The sequence below is a fragment of the Pseudonaja textilis genome, chromosome Z (genome assembly GCF_049901715.1).
Source record: "Pseudonaja textilis isolate UNSWEBS1 chromosome Z, rPseTex1.2, whole genome shotgun sequence".
Lineage (NCBI taxonomy): Eukaryota > Metazoa > Chordata > Lepidosauria > Squamata > Elapidae > Pseudonaja > Pseudonaja textilis.
In genome coordinates this window covers 96,706,073-96,724,145 of record NC_142008.1, presented here as the reverse complement: position 1 = coordinate 96,724,145, position 18,073 = coordinate 96,706,073, and the positions used below count along the sequence as shown (strand labels likewise).

At 36.6% G+C, this 18,073-nt stretch overlaps 1 protein-coding gene across 4 annotated transcripts in view; it reads right to left on the bottom strand.

Annotated features, from left to right (window-relative positions):
- The window catches only part of TBKBP1 (TBK1 binding protein 1), a 75,310-nt gene that overhangs the window by 38,663 nt on the left and 18,574 nt on the right, over positions 1-18,073 (bottom strand). For all 4 annotated transcript variants that reach the window (XM_026710845.2, XM_087917827.1, XM_087917825.1 and 1 more), the window contains exons 3-5: positions 17,396-17,518; positions 11,343-11,447; positions 2,526-2,667 (exon numbers count right to left, since the gene is read on the bottom strand). In XM_026710845.2, coding sequence (XP_026566630.1) covers positions 2,526-2,667; positions 11,343-11,447; positions 17,396-17,518 — 370 coding nt within the window. The remainder of the gene's footprint in view (positions 1-2,525; positions 2,668-11,342; positions 11,448-17,395; positions 17,519-18,073) is intronic.

Genomic DNA, 18,073 nt, shown 5'->3' with positions numbered 1-18,073 from the left:
CAATTATTAAGTTCTGTTTGTAAGCCAGCACTTAAAAATTGAGAAACTAAGCCTTCGTTCTGATAGCTCTAGAGTCTATACTGTCAGGATCAACAAGCATTTTAGATCTTCTCAGAGATGAACAGCTGCCCTCTATGAAAATGAAGGACTGCTGCTCCAAAAAGTGAGTAGATAATAGGTAAAATTATCCAGAAAATTGGTCTGTGAAAAAGATCCACTAATGAACCATTTTATCCTGTTTCTGTATTCCTTATGCTTCTTCTAGGAATTCAATGCAAGTAAAGGTCAAAGGGAAGGCAATATTTTGGAAATGGACTAGTCTGCACACCTAAGATTCAGGGAATCATAGCACCATCTACTGGCTGACAAATATTAATGCCATAATGTGAATAATCTCCATTTACACATGGGAAACAGATTGAAGTATGCCAGCCTGACATATTTTCTTAATTATCAATGTGTTTGCTTCATTTTTCCAAGCCTCTAAAAACTTAATTATGGATCTCTAGCAGGTACAGGCCATGTTTCATCCTCACAGGATCCCAGATGAAGAATGCTTTATACTGATAATCAGGAAGAAAAGTGGTATCAGGGACTGGATTAACATCAGGGACTGGACTGACAACTATAATTACTGAATACGGTTGAGGAAATATTCATATAGGAGTCATGATTGTGTTTCACAATTCCTCTTCAATCTGAAACATTTTTTCTATTTGCATATAACACCTCTTTCAAATATTTAGGATGGATGAATGGATATTTTTTCTGTGTTTTAACGTAAAGTAATGGCTATATCTGCCAAATACTAATATTAATAATTATTTTTAGCATTTACACAGCCTAGGCTGGAGAAATAAAAATATTTTAATCCCCACGAGTTCCACATAACGTGGTGGACTATGAGGCACAATGGGAGTTATAGTTCAGCATTTTCTGGAATGCCCACAAATTCCACATTTCTGATATACCAAGTTTCATGGAACTTAAAATATTTCACAAATATCATATTATCCTACAGTCAATCTTGTTTTAGCCTCCTAGGATAGTTCTGAGGTATAGTTTAAATTCAACACAGCTCTTTGGATAAACTTGGTATAAAACTTAAAATAATCTTTTGGAAATGTAGAACGGTTAGAAATTTGAAATAGTTTCAATTGATTACATGATATATTAATCATGTTTAGGTCAATTTTCATACATTCATTATATATACAATTCAGTGTATTTATTCACAACACCATTTGAATAATTGGCACTGCTGTACATTTTCAACTGGACATTAATGCTATACTACACTGGCAAATTAACCTGTGTTGTATGTCTGTATATTACCATGCTTTCCCAAAAATAAGACCCTGTCTTATAATTTTTTGCCACCAAAAAAAGGTACCAGGTCTTATTTTTAGGGGATGTTATTCACTGACTAACCTCACATGCGCATCGCCCCAGGCTAGAGGCCTTCAGGGACTTCTTCTGCATCTGACAAGGCTTTCCTGAAGGCCTCTGTAGCTGATAACAGAGCTCCAGATTGATCAGGACCTTTTTATCAGCTATAGAGGCCTTCAGGAAAGCCTTGCCAGACTTGCCGGCTGCAGAAGAAATGGGATGGCAAGGCAGGTGTCAGAGTGTGCGAGGCCTGGCTACAACTGTCCAAAGGTAAATAGTAGGGCAGTTCCACCCCTCCCCATCCCCACCCTAGCTTAATTTTTACCTGTGCACTCTGGAGTGAGTGGGGTCTTAATTAGGGCTTATTTGGGGGGTAGGACTTATATTGGGGCCCCGTGTAAAAATCAAGCTAGGGCTTACTTTGGGGGTAAGTCTATTTTTAGGGAAACAGGGTATATTACAAATTCTTACTGGATAATACTTCAACTATTATTGTTTTTAATGCAGTATTTTTAATTCTTTTTTATTTTAAATGTCGAGATTGTTGCACAATAAAAAATGAAGATATTAATATTATAATTGATTATATATTTTACTTCTATTTATGCATAAATGAACAAATAAATGTTGATGAATCAATGTACTACTGGGAGGCAAAATTTTTCAAGGTTAAGGTTTTCCTAAAGTCTCTAGGTCTAGCCTCTGAGTAGTCAGCTGACCTCACAGGTTGAAAACAACTATCTGACTTCATCTTCTGCCTGTCTGAAATCTGACCACTGACCTATTTCTCATCACATCTCCTTTCACTGACCCTTTAGACATTCAGCTGTTTTTCATGAACTATTATTACTGCTTACAATTGATGCATCTCAACCATCTGCAATCCTTTTAACCCTGCACTGTTGGTTCCAAAATTGATTTTCCCAAATTGCAGTGCCACATTTTGGTACATGCAGCATTCTCCAAACAAGTACCTTCAGATGTTCTGCAGCCACGTTTCCCAATATGTCTACCCAGAGTATCTAACTCTGGGATTTGTAGTTCCAAACTTTGGAGGGAATCAATTGAGTATAGCTGGTTTCAAACCTAATAGTCAATACCTTGTTCTCTGGACTAGAAATTTTTTTAAAAATCACCATGAGTGCCATGAAGTGATCGGAACTGAATTTCTTGATTTTGAAGTTGAGAGTTGAGATTTTGGAAAGTGCTGCCATCTCTCTGCCTTAACTGCTGTTCCAGGTTCCGAATGCGGTTCAAATGTGTATCAACAAGTGCTCTCTGCAGAAAGACCAAGATAGAAATAGATGTTGTGATAGAAAGGATAGTTAATCCAGTAAGCAAAGAAGCCTCCAAATCCAAAGACACTCTCCTCCATTTCGCCTCGCCTCCAATCTAAGGCCAAACCCCACTCTTCTGCTCTGAAGTCTTCATTCTGAGTTCACTCTGATCCCGATCAACTTGTCCTTCATTTAGTTTTATCTTTTTGGTTTCAATTATTTATGAATTCATCAGAATATAAAATACAGAAATACAAAGAAAAAAAATAAAAATAATGGAAAATAAGGGAAAGGTAGGGAAAGAGGAAAAGCTGTAGGGAAAAGGGAGAAAGAAAGAGTAAAGTATTGATTTCCGACTCTTTTTAGCACAATAGAATAAGGTATTCTTAAACATATGATCTCAACTTTTTACTTATACATAATATATACTAACCATTTCTATAACAACAAACTTATCTAAATTTCATTTCATTTTTATTTAATCTCAAGCACAAAGTCCAGTTGTGGTTTCCAAGAAGAAACAGTTCTTTTCTTCTTTTAATTAGTCAATTTAGTCATCTCTGCTAACTCCATCAACTTTGCAGGCATTTATTCATTTGGGGAATCAAAATATCCTTCCTTTCTCTGGCACACAGTAATTAACAACTCTCAATTAAAGATTTTATGTTGCACTCAGCTAAAAATCAAATCTACTCAACAATAGCATCTTAATTTCATTTAGGGCTCATATATTAAGCAAGAGTATAGCTAAAACAATAGCCATTTCTGATAATGTTCCAATTGTATTAAGTCTTTTCAATCCATGATCTCAATTTTGCTTCCTTTTAAATGGAGATTAAATATCTCATTATTACATAATGTTTGGCTCAAAGACAACATTGCTAAAGGATTGTAAAATTCCTCCAAGGACATAATACAATTGAATGAAGAACACATGAAGAAAGGTTGCAGGATTTGAGTATGTCTAGCTGAATGAAAAGAAGGATTAGAGGTAACATGATAGCAGTGTTTCAATATGTAAGCAGCTGTCACAAAGAAGAGGGGGTCAACCTTTCTCCAAATCACCTGAAGGCAAGACAAGAAGCAATGGAAGGAAATAATCAAAGGGAAAAACAATCTAGAACTAAGGAGAAATTTTCTGACAGAACAATTAATCAGTGGAATGACTTGACTCCAGAAGTTGTAGGTGCTCCAACAACACCAAGGGTTTTTAAGAAGAGATTGGACAACCATTTGTCTGAAATAGTATAGGGCTTCTTGGCTGAGCAGCGGGTTGGACTAGAACAGGGGTTGCCAATCTTTGGACCTCAGGAACCACCAAACTCATAATTTTAAATCCCGGGGACCACTAATATGATTTTTGACTGACAGTGGCTTGCTGGCGTTGGTGGTGGGGGGTGGGGGGAGGGAGAGAGAGAGAGAGAGAGAGAGAGAGAGATGATCTAACCTCTCTCTCCCTCCCCCCACTCTCTCTCGCACATATACACACACACAGAGGCAGGGGTGGGATTCAAATTTCTTAACAACCGGTTCTGTGGGCATGGCCTAATTTGTAGGTGTGGATTGGTGATCATGTGACTAGCTGGCCATAGCTTGTATGTAAATATTATAAATATTTATGTAAATATTTAATTTTTTATTAAAAAAGGAGCAACTTTTACCCAAAGTCAGGCAAAGCAGGCAGGCAGATTGAGTTGCTCACAGAATCACAGATTCATTCAGAGATCTGTGATTCTGCCATCAGCTACCTAAGTCTGTCAGTTAAAAGCAGAGCCCGAGATCTAAAGGTTAACTAGAAAGCAAGAAATCCAACGGTTTCCTGCTTTCTAGCTAATCTAAATCTCCCTGCACAGCAGAACAGCTGATGATCAGGATAAAATAAAGGAAAAATAGCAACTTAGCAGGCAAGTTTGCTAGGTAAGGAGTGAGTGGGCAGGGAGGGTTCCCAGGGGCCATGTGGGTGGTGCAGCCTTGTGTTCCCTCGCAGTCTGGATTGTTTTGGGGGTGCTCTGTGTGTGACATTTCTCTGCAGACTACCAAAATTTTCTTGCAGACCACCGCGGCCCATCGGCTGGTGACCACTGGGCTAGAAGACGTCCAAGGTCTATTCTATTCTGTTCTATTCTGCTTTGCTTTCCTTTGCTCTGCTCTGCTCTGCTCTACCTCTACTCTACGCTACTCTACTCTTCCCTACTCTATTGATAGTGGTAAATAGCTGGTAGATAGGAAGAAAAACTGAGTTCCATTAAGTAAACCAAAGGACATGCAAGATAATTATAGCATTTTTTTCTATTAATTCTGAAAATATTAAGTTTACAGATTGTAGATAAACTCTAATCTCACTAAATTAGTTGATGATAATAGAAATTTATTTATTCAATTAAGAGAAGTTGAAATAGCACATTTTTAAAATGGTAAGCTGCTTTGAACTGTTTAAAAGTTTTAAAAATGAGTGAATACAAAATAAATATTATTTATGTAAAAAGTTACACATATTTTCCTATCTTGTGGAACTAAAGTAGGAGTGTTTTCTTATTCTTTAACCAAATAAAGATCTCCACAGAAGGTCAATAAAAAGCCTATTACATTGCTAAATCAAGATGAAAAAAAGTTCACCACATTAACGTATAAGCTAAATATGCTTATAAATAAATGTTTCCTAATCAATCTGGATTTATTCCTAAAAGAAATAGAATAAAATTAAATTAAAGGCATATTATATGTTGTTAATGTGTTATGCAAAACATAATAAATCCCATTTTATTTCCAAGAGCCAATGGTGGCGCAGTGGTTAGAATGCAGTATTGCAAGCTAATTCTGCTGACTACTGGCTGCCAGCAGTTTGGCAGGTCAATTCTCATCAGTCAAGGTTAACTCAGCCTTCCATCCTTCTGAGGTCGGTAAAATGAGGATCCAGATTGTTGGGGGCAATATGCTGACTCTGTAAACTGCTTAGAGAGGAATGTAAAGCAATGTGAAGCAGTATTTAAGTCTAAGTGCTATTGCTATTTGCTTTGCTCTGCCTGGATATCTTCCCACATCTGATGAAGTCAAATGTGTACGATATTTCTCCAAACATTGTTGGAAATAAAATAGAGATTATCTGCAAGTTACAATGGCAATTAGGACTGGGAATGCCATTGCTAAGCAGTGCAATTATAAAGCACTACATCATTCTTCTTTTCTCTATAGTCACATGGAACACTGAACATTTTGGCTGAACACTTTGTATTTGATCAGTGGCATCTGCAGGGTCAAATAGGGGAACAAAATAATGAAAGGAATGATACAAACTGATCCTATTTTGTACGAGTACTGTGACATTGCATGCTACATTTAAAAGAGTTAGAGCTTGTGTCATACTGCTCCTTTCATCATTCTAAGAAAAGCAACCAACTCAGATTCCTGACTTAAGTCAGGGAAACATTTTTCCTTGTCATTACTGAATAGAAAAACTGCAATTAGAATTCTTCCTTAATTTGTATTCCTGTTTCAATGTTTCCAATTCATGTTAATTAATTGACATCTACGTGGCAAGGAAACCTTTATTTATATAAATTAGTTTTTAAAGACTCAGGCAAAGCATAGAAAACAGATTTAGGTATAGCAACCTGAAATATTAGAATTATTATTATTTTATGCCTTTTTTATATGTAACTCAAGGTGAAGTGAAAATACATAATACTCCTGCCTCCTATTTTCCTCACAACAACAACCCTGTAAGTTGAATTGGGCTGAGAGAGAATGATGGCTCCAGTCAACCAGCCAGCTTCCATGCCTGAGGGTGGGTTACGACTCCGTGTCCTGTTACTAGTCAGCACTTTTACTACTACACCAAACTTTAATGATAATAATAAAAAACTATACTAATTTTATTGTTACTTCAATTTAAGAATAACACATATTATTCAGATCTCAAATGAGGTTTAATGAGCTACTGCTAGATATTCAGCCTGCAAAGCAATATCATTTCTCCCTGATATTACTATTCTTTATACTACTATTTTCTCATAAAATTGTATTATAGTACTTACTCTCATCATGCTGAAGGAGTATAATCTAATCATTATGTACAGCCATTTCTGGTGAAAAAGCCTGTACAGTTATACATTTGGGTTGGAAGATTTTCAAATAAAATGGAAAAATTATATAATACATTTAATAATTAATTTGATTTGATCTGATTAATTTTTCATCTTTTCTAGGAAGTATAAAATGGTATAACACAAGAAATTAATCCAACGTTGTTATGAGGTGCCAATTTTAATACAAGAAAACACTGCAAAGCTTAACTACATCAATGGAATTTAAAATATGGGAATTAGCAAAGGATGTAAATTTATACAGCAGCCAATAATCTTGAGGAACCTTTTAATTAAATATTCATAATGAATGGTCTTTTATTTAGTTGTATAAACAAATTCCTAAGTCATGACATCCATCTATAAAATATGTTTTGGAAATAATGAATGTGGATGTTTACTTATGTTTATCATTCCTTAAATTCTCTGTGGGGACAGGTGTGCACGCGCATGCATCTAATATAGTGCAGGTTTTCACAGTTGGCATCAATGAAGTAGTATTGAACTTCATTCTCTGGCTTGAATAGAAAAGCCATCAAGATCCATTAACATGCTAAAAGAAAATCATGACTGGCGCTCAAAAGATGAATCTATCGGAAACCAGCTTTCTTTGACTCCCATGATATAGACGAGATTCATGGCTAACCTTTTCGGCACCAAGTGCCCAAAGTGCGCGCACTTCCCCAAAATGCAATGTGCACATGCACCCCGCACATGTGCCTCTCTCCCTGCACATGTGTGCATGCCCCTAGGTGCGTCCTGTCCCCACACATGCACATGCAACCCCACACATGCCCTGCCCGCTGCTCATGTGTGACAGAGCCCCAAAGATGACCTGGCTGGTGGGAGGCCCACGCACGCATGCACAGCGGAGCTGAACTCTCAGAAATAGTGAAGAACCCCATCTCCTTGCTAGCATTGTATGTCCTTTGTATCAGTGGTGGGATTCACATTTTTTTTACTACTGGTTCTGTGGGCATGGCTATGTTACTGGGTGGATGTGGTTTTTCTGTGTTTTACAGAACCACACCCTTCATTTTTGGGGCCTTCTGGGCCTCAGGCAAGCCTCCTGGGGGAAGGGGCAGAAGGCTTGCCTGAGAAGAAGGCTTGTTCGAAGAAGGCTTCCCTGGGACTCAGGAAGGAAAAAAAACTGAGTTGGGGGGCATGCAGCACTTCCCTGTGCTCCATTTTGGGGCCTCTGGGCCTCAGGGAAGCCTCCTGGGGGAGGGGCGTTTTTTCTCCCAGAAAGTTTCCCTGGGGCTCAGGAAGGAAAAAAGACTCAGCATAAGGGGGGCACGCAGCTCCCCACCCAGACACTCTATTTTGGGGCCTTCTGGGCCTCAGGGAAGCCTCCTAGGGAGGCATTTTTGCTCCCAGGAAGGCAAAAAGTGGGGTGGGAGACATTTTTTGCCTTTCTGGGCCTCAGGGAAGCTTCTTAGGCGAAGCAGTAAGACAGCAAGGGGAATCCCGACACAGCTGATCATCGGAAGAGCTGATTGTCGGGAGGAGAAAAAAAAGAAACACCTTAAGGAGTGACTCGGCAGGGAATAACGCGGTCAGCGATGTCAGGCATGCACGCGATGTTGCCCATGCGCAATAAGGACTGACTGGGCGGGGAGGAGGGGAGGGGAGACTGGGTCGGAGGCGTGGTGAGTCAGAAGTTACTACCGGTTTGGCGACCCATGCCAAATCCTTGCTACCGGTTCATGCGAACCAGTGCAAACTGGTGCAAACCAGCTGAATACCACCATTGCTTTGTATGTTGCCCTTTCCTTCAAGCAGTAGGATGTCTTTTGGTTGACTTTGCTTTGGATTTGTAACTCTAAAAGACTCAAATTAGTTCCCTGAATTCAAAATATGGCCCTGATGAATTTGTTCTGCTATGTAACACCCTGGATTTCTGCCTCAAAATCACTTCTGCTGTTAAGTATGAAATGTTGAATAATAGGGCTCTTTAGTTTGACTCACCAAGTAAAATTGTATTTTTCTTCAAAGCATACTTAAGACAAATGATTATGATGCTTATAAGACTGGATAACAAGAATTGCAAGTTCTATATTAAGTTATGTCCTAATGCACACTTCAAGGGGGAGCAAAAGGGATCAAGCTTTGCCAACACAGTTCTGACTGGCTAAATAATAATCTTATAGCTTTTTATAATTAGTAAAGCAGATTATCGTGGGTGGGGAATAAAAGAAAATATATACCATTAAATCCATTAGTCACTGAACTCATGAGGAGTTCTAATTCTGCCATTCAAAACCAACCCCACTGAATGAGGCAAATTGCCTCTGCGTGATTCAGAAAGGCTTTATGGGGGCTTTTTGGCAAAAGTCAGGGAATCAAATGGCATTCCTTATTCACCTCAATTAAGATGCGTAATGCTTATGGACATCCAAGCTATTTTGGAAATGAAGCAAAAAATCTTAGAAATACAGTACCTCTGCCATCTGAGGCAGAGTTGCAGTTTGTGGCAGCAAAATCTAATGGGACTTCTGAAATTTTCAGTGGTAACTGCAGAGCCCTCCTAAAGTTGCCAGAAAATTACTGGTAGACCTTGATTAACCCAGCAATTGGAATTGGGATTTCCTCTACTAAATGATGCACTTGTAAAGAGCAACATGACCTGACAATTAGCAACAGCAGTCTCAGCACTCCCTGTTGCTGTTGTTAAATGGGGATTGCAAAATTGTTGAACAAGCATCAGGTGGCTTGCAAGAAGGCCAGGAGGCAAATAAGTATCTTCTGCCAAGTCCAAGCAAGATGATCACAAGCATGGTTGGACCTGCGGGTAGCTGCTGGAAAGGGTACATGAGGAGTGGCTGAAGAGATAAAGCACTATCATGGTGAGGCCAACGATGGCTGTTGCAGGGAGGGGGAGAGAGTAAAAAACCTACCAAAAGCAACTTGCGACCTTCCTTGTTCCCTATTGACTTTGCTTTGGGAAGCCAGCAGAACAGATTGCAAATGGCAATGACCTAACCTTATGACATTGCAACCATCATAAATCAAACCAGTTGCCAAGATTGATATCATGTGACTGTGCTGGGATGCTTGAATGGCTGGAACTTCTAGGATCAGTCATAAATACCACTCATTCAGCACTATTGTAACTTCAAAATCCCTGATTGAGTAGTTGTTAAACAAGGACTAGCTGTGTAATTTTTTTTTAATGTGATAGAAGTTAAAACAATAAAACTGTCATTAGTTCTATGTTTGGCTCATACTGTTTTACTGTTCTTATTGCTGTTTGTTTAACATGGCTTTTATAATCTGAATGAATCAAAATTTATTTAAAGTCCAAGACCAAACACAATAAAAGACAAGTAATCAATAACTATAAAAAATGTGAGAAAATCCTAACACAATTAGTCCAGCTAACAATTAATAGCATGAGGGAGGAACCAGATGGCTTCTAACAGCTACAGCTATAAATAAGAGTTTTATATTCTTCTTAGAAGAATGGTCACCAAGGAGAAGGGTAATAACTTCCTGATCACAATAGCAATTATTGTGTTTTTAACAATTGGAAGTATTAAACTTCATTGTCCCTGGGTATACAGTGGGCATTTTAATAGCACATGTGAAATGGATGTTAACCAAGTCTTAATAGAAACAAAATTGGATTTCATATGGGAAGCATATAGATCTACTGGTTGTTGCCCTAACATTTAGTACCCAATTTTGATCAAAATAAATAGTCTCCTACCTGAAGGATATAAAATGTGATAGAAATATCTAAGGACAGATCTTGGAGGAGGAATAACTGTTCTATAAAAGAGTTGGAAGAGTTTGACTCTATCATAATCTCTGTAAATCACCAAGTCTCTGGATTTCAGCAGGGTAGAAATTTAAAAATTAAAACAATGCATATAAAAATATTAGTGATTCTATTAAATACAGTACGATGCCAGTTTAGACAAGTGGTTAAAGCAGTAGAAAACATGACTAGAAAACATGACTGTGAGTTCTAGTCCTATCTTATCCATGAAAGTCAGTTGGATATCTTGGTCCAATTACTCTCTCTCAGTGCACGCCACTTCACAGGCTAGTTGTGGGGAACACAGGAGGAGGATCTGTGGATAGGTTCACTGCTCTGAGTTATTTGTAAACTAATATAAATACAAATAAAATAAAAAATAACATTAATCATGTTCAGTGTATTAAATTATTTTCAAGGAGCTTTAATTAAATCTATGAATAGGTTCTAGTCCTGTCTCCATCCATTTTCTTGATTATAATTTTTGCTGTATTCCACATAACAAAATGGCCTGTTAACCAGCATATTGGTGAGTGGGGTAGAGTGAGGGTATAGGAAAGGCCAAGGGGATAGTCATGATCGTGCAACTGAAGCCCTCCCCCCTGTTTTACAAGTGAGATATTCATAAAAAGGGGGAGATTCAATCATATGTTAGTGGCTACCATCTTTAGTATTTTGATAACAATGTCATCTCTTGCAGATACCCTTAGCTGGCATGTCTTTACCCAGTGAAATAGTATTTTAGCTGCAAACATGGTTATTTTCTCAGTCTAACAAATCACAGCATCAAGTATATTGGGGGAATGCATGACCAGGAAAGTAGTTGAAACCCACCATTTGGCCCAGCTCTGACTCAAGGTCCGTTTTCTCCACACACAGCTTCTCATAGGCCTGGATCATCTCCTCCATCTGTTCTTCCCTTTCCTTGCTTTTTTGCAGCTGGTTTAGAGAGAGAAAAGATAGGAAACAAATGAGCAAAAATCACATTCAGCAGCCACTAATTATCTAAATCTGTGACCGCCAGTTTCAAAGGCTGGAGACAGGCAATTGTACATTCCCTGCATTTTAGACCTGTATACCATTTCTGCTCCATATTAAACTCAGGAAAATCTGTTATTTCTGTTTGGCTCCTGAGTCAGATGTGTTCAGACAGCTTGCTAATCAGCAGATAACTGTGTGGGTTGCTGTAGTAAAACAAAGCAAACCTGGATGGTCCTCCTGAATTAGGAAGAACATTCAGCAAAAATGGCAGCAATTCATATTGAATTTGAAGCCGGATACAGGTGTCATTTCAGAAATGAAATGCAGAAGAACCCATTTTACAGTGAAAAAAATGTTCAAGCTGCAGCTATTTTCACATAGAAAAGTGCTGAAGATGTCTTGAGAAAGTTTCCATCTACACAATTGTGTGTACTTGCAAAATCTATTTACTAGAGGAGAAAAATGGATGAATATTAATTACTTCATAGTAATTAATAGCTAACTATCCCCATTGCTGCAACAAAACATTTATATAATATATTTTCAACTAATATTTTTGGGAAAAATTATCAGGCAAAACTAGGTATAGTAGCAGACGTTAAAATCCATTTAAAAAACTACCCACCCAGTCCCAAAAACTTTTGATTATTTTTTTCCTATCGGGAGAGATATTAATTGCCAATGGATGTCTTAAGTCTCTCATCCAAAATATCTATTCTACTTATCCAATATTTATTCTACTTATCCCCCATCCAAATATTTTAAAATGCCCCACAGTGAAGAATTTAGCATCTTTTACTCCAAGATTGTCCCAATATCACTGTAAACATATTAACTCCATAGAAAAAAAGTCAAAGTGGCTAAATTTTTGATTAGATTACTTTGTGCATTTATTAATTTAACTCATTGCTACAGCAACTCATATTGGAGATGTATTTGAGATTGGCTTTACAAAATCATTTTGTGAAATCATTCTAGCTTTCCTGAATCTCAAAGAAAAAGCTATTAAGAATGTTATTATGAATAAGGGAAATAGTTGCAGCATCATTGCTGTCACATATTGTTTTGATTTTTTCTCCTCCAAGTAAGCATTCTTTTTGACTGCACTGGTTTTTAACTGTATTCAAATGATATGAGCAGAAATTCTCCCTCAGACCTCCTGATTTAGCACGAGAAGGATGGGATTAAGCATATATCACCATTTTAAGCCATTATGTGAGAACTTGAATCCCTGTGGGAGGATCCTAATTCACTAGTAATTCTATTAAAAAATCACAATACCAAGAATGTAGAATATTCAACAAACCTTTTTTGGTAGAGATCATCTAGCAATATTAATTCCTAAGCCATAGACCAGGATTTTTTAAAAAGCCATATTAAGAAATACAAGTACAATTAGTAAACCATTTAGTCAAAAACAAGTGAATTCTGTATCCTGAATAAGATATATTAATTAAATATTATCTTTATATATTTTGCTTTTTGGATGTAATTTTCTTTTCAATTTCCATCAATGTTAAGGAGTTCCTGAAAGTGGTCCACAATGTGAGAGCTAAAGCCGTACGAAGTAGAAGACTAGAAAGAGACATCAAGTAAAAATATCTTAAGCTGCCTTTTAGGGCCACCAAAAAAAGTAGCTAAATACCATATCTGTTTATTCAGAAGGATAAAAAGAAAAAGCCAGAATTTAAATTTACTACAAAACATGTCCTTCTTTCCTTCTTTCCTTCCTTCCTTCCTCTCTCTTTCCTTTCCTTCTTTCCTTCCTTCCTTCCTTCCTTATTGCACTGTCATGATCAATGAATCATTGTATCTGAGGCCTTCTTTTTGTCTGCAATAAAAATGTTGAGCCAAGGAGTGCCTGGAAGTCTCCTGCCAAGTCTGGCCAAAAGCTGAATTTAGGACAAAGTGTCTGGGTTTATTTCCTAGCCTGGGTGTGAAGTTTGACACAAAACACTGAAAATCAACCACTAGAATCTTTGCTTTATCCTTCTCTTCTAGTGTCAAGAGAATTAAAAATGTTTTAAGACAAGGAATGCAGATGGTCCATTACTAAATTATGAAAGTCACTGGAATAAGAATTCAACTATACCAAACTTCTGGCTGATGCTGCAGCAAGATCGGATGTGAGGAGCAGGTCTCCATGTTCCCACGCTGAGTTCTCCCTGTTGGAGGGCTCCTAAAGGAGCTAAAGCCACCCAGTAGGGGTGGTGAAGAAGGGACCCCTGAAGGTCATGGAGAGCAGCAACTCTCCTACTGGAACCAGGACTTCTTCCTCTCACCCATGATGAGGAGAAGAGGTAGCCATCATGGCTGCCACGAAGCTGGGACAGCTGAGGTAACAAAGGAATGTGTAGATGAACAGTGACTGGAGCTGGGTGAGAAGATTCCTTTTTTATTTAGACCCTAACCTTAAAAGGAAAAAAAAGGAAAATCCAGGAAAAGATACTCTTAGAACTATTCCTTAAAGCAGCGATCAACCATATAGAGAATAATCCTAGCCCCGAAAGAAAGGAATTAAGGGGAGAAAGCTAAACATAGAAAATTAGATTTTTAAACTGGGTATGCATTGTTTTGGAAAGACATTATGAAATGCTGGAACTATTACTTGAATCTATTTGGTTAGCCGACTTTGCTTCTAAATTGATAAATTGAACTAAGCTTGGATTAATCAATTTATCAGTCTTGAAACAACACTGAAACCTAAGCTGAGGGCACCATCTACTGGTGAATGGAAAGTATACCATACTCCTACAAGTCTAGGAAAAATTTTCATAACTGTTCTATAACTATCTACTTTATGATTTCTGGAGACTCTATTGTGAGAATAAGGAAGACTCTTAAGTAAACTAAAATGACTTTTGATTTATGAAAGCTGTCTAGACTACTTAAACGGAACTGATTCTTAATCCTGAGATGTAAAAATCTATGACTATTGAACTTTCTGAAGAACAATATTGGACTTGAATATATTGTTTTTGGACTTGAGTAAAAGCGGGACTTATTAAAATAAGACAAGATGCTCCATCAGGGGGAAATGAGTGAGATTTCAAGAGAAATGGCATTGATGTTTCAAAGCATTAGGGGTATTATAACAAAGAATCACAGAGAGTTAAAAAACCTAATGCAAGGTATAAATGGGGAAATAGAAAATATGCTACAACTGATAATGAATGAAGATCAAAGAGTCCAGGAAAGAGAGGAGACAGTAGAAAGAATGGAGGAAAAGGTAGAACAGACAAACCAGTAAACAAAGCAAGAAGATGAGAAGGGGAAGATGATAAAGATAATAATGTCTTATAAAGCAAGGGAAAAGTACTTTAAGAGACTTAAAAATGGAATTGGATAACCTGGAAGATATTTTTGAAAGGGAGATAGGGGTTTGGATGGACAGGCTGGATACCTGGCAGCTTAGGAGGATAGAGATGGGAGAAATATTCAGATTGAATAGTGAAGACACAGATGCTGATAGAGACAAAGATCCAAAAGAGAAGTATAGGAGGCAAGCCAAAAAAACAAATAAGAATTGTGGTATTAAAATTATTGAGAGATGTTGGATAGAAAATAATTATTATTATGGTTTTTTCCCTTTTTTCTAATATAATGATGGTCTGATTAAAAAGTAGAATAGAGGTAGAAATAACCCACCTTTATATAAAGCAATAACTAGATAGAAAGATTGGAGGTTGAAGATGGTATTATTAGGTATGTTTAAATAATAGGATGACTGGTACTTGAATGGAGTATTGTCACTTTGAACAACTAAATAATGAAGGACTATGTCTTAATATAAACATGTGTATTAACACTAGGATTAGTAATGGTGGCCTGACTACAAGTTAGAATAGAGGTAGAAATAAGAAATAGGTAGAATATTAGCAGATATAATTTTATATAATAGAATATAAGTACTAATTAGATGGAAAGATTAGAGTTGAAAGGTGGTATTACTATGTATGTTTAATAATATCATTGGATTTAAAATGGAATATTGAAATATTAAATAACTAGTCTAAAATAATCATGTATATCAATACTAGGATTATATAAGTTTGATTAATGTAACAACTATTATTATTGCTGTTTGTATCAAAATGAATTATACCCAGAGGCCACACTGTTCATGCATTGATATTGATGTATATTTAAAAATAAAAATCCAATAAAACTTTAAAAAAGGAATAATTCAACTATACCAAAAAAAAACCCATTCCAAATTATTAAAGAACAAGAGAAGGAATAGTACCTTCATTCCCATTTCAATTCTTCTCTCTCTTTTTCTCTTCCCCACCCTAACAATATTTAATCATTAGTTCAATGCTGCTACTCCTTCCATGGGAAAAGTCTGCATACAAACCAAGTAAGATACTAAAGTCCAATTCTTGTTTCTGTAGCTGCTTCTTTTACAAGGAACAAGAACCCAGATTGTTGGGGGGGCAATATGCTGACTCTGTAAACAGCTTAGAGAGGGCTGTAAAGCCCTGTGAAGCGGTATATAAGTCTAAGTGCTATTGGTATTGCTAAATAATATTTTCCTTATTTTCAATACTTTAAACTTCCTAAATAATCTAATGTTCATAATTTATGTATATTACATATATATAATTGCACTAAAATATTCATTGAAATAATGCAATGTATCAAGATCTATAAAATTACAATAAAAACAAAACTAATAATATATAGAATTAAAAAGGGCCCTTTATAAAGACTCTTTGTCCAAAAGAGTCCGTTTGTTGTGATTATTGGTGGTTGATTGTATTTCTTATTTCTTATATAATCACTTGATTATTTACTACATAAAACTTGTATATTTAACAATCAAATAAAATACAAGAAAAGAAACGAAAAAGAATGTACATACCAGATGGGGGGTGGGGGAGAGAGGGAGATATTCCATTTTACCTATACAGCCTTATGAAGTATGCAATGGTCAGAGAAACAACAATTGACCCAAGATCATTTCACGAATCTTCTAGGATTGAATTGAAATTTTAGGTCCTCTTATCTCTATTGCCATTGTATTACTTTGGTTATGATGAGTTAAATAACAATTAAGACTCCTATAGAATACTTAAATAGTTTCATTTTAAATTCATAAAATTCTACTAGGTACATGCCTGTTCAGGACCAAAAAAAACCCAGAAAATATTGTGCATAACTAATTTAAATGCATCATTAATTTAAACCTGACATATTATCCATTGCATCCTATGGGCTCCCTACTGTAACTGAGAACACAAGTATTAGTATTTCAGTTACTCAATTATCTATTTCTAGGAGCAAAGACAACAGAGATAAAATTTCTCTTAAGGAATTTCATTCATAGTCCTCTCCCATGTGTGTGTATGTGTGTGTATTTGTACACACTTGTGTCTCTATGTGCACAATTTTGGATTGTTGTCATTTGAGAGCTTGGTGTACAAACAGAACCCTGGAATCTGAGATCCAGATGTACCACTGGTCTCACCTAGTTGAAGGTGTGGTTTGAGACATGTGAAACTCTATCTCTTTCTATGTCTTTGCTAGTTACAGTACTTACTCACTGTGCTTTCTGAAATTGAAACTGTACAGGACCCTTCTTCCAAATGTGTAGAGATTAAAATTCCAGAACACAACAGAGAACTGCACATCAAATGAATATACCCCATTAAAGTATCCTTAATTAAAATGGAGAGAGAGTCCTTCTTCAGTCAACTGCAGCTATTGGGAATGTCATTTTCTTATTGATTTTGTATGCTGTCATAGTCACATACTACTAAAATCAAACAAACAAAACAAAGCCTCAGCCTTGAACCCTATTTCAGTTCATGAGGCAGTTGTAAAAGCCACCATATGACACAAAAAATTCCACGAAAAGATCAGTGCATCCATTTTTTCAAAGGTTGCTGAGACAGTCCCCTCACCTCACGCTGGAATTGATTCAACTGCTGCTGGAGGTTGGCTTTCTCACTCTTCAGAAGAGAAGTTTCCTTGGATTCATAAACTGGGAACATACGTTCTTCTCCAAAGTCACTGATCAATGGGAACTGCAGGACAGATCCAAAAAAAGTATGTGTGTGGGGGGAAATATTGTGTGTTTATGTATCTATATGTACACACATACATACACATATATTTCACTAATATTTGTACAAAATGGGAAGCAATAACATGTAAATCTGCACGCAATATTTAAATATCAGAGCGTTACAATGTTAGCTTCCATTAAAAAAAAAACAGAAAAATGATTCTAAGAGTTATCTGGCCTGGACAAAGTAGATTTTAAAAAAATATCAAATACTGGGTAAAATATAAATATATTCAATGCTTCAACTGTCTTTCCATGAAATTTCTAATTGGAGTTGATAGTAATCTGTGGGCCACAAAATGAGAGCTATGGTTTAAGGAGGAGGCTATTTATTTAGTTACTTTCATTTTATTTAAAATAAAAAATCAAACAAAAGGAGGGAGGTGTTGTGTAACTAAGAAAAACTTCTGAACAGATTTACAACATGTGAACATAGGCAACAATATGACATTTCTCACAGGGAAAAAATTAAACAGATTGGCTGATGCCTAGTCAGCACATTGGTCCATCTAGC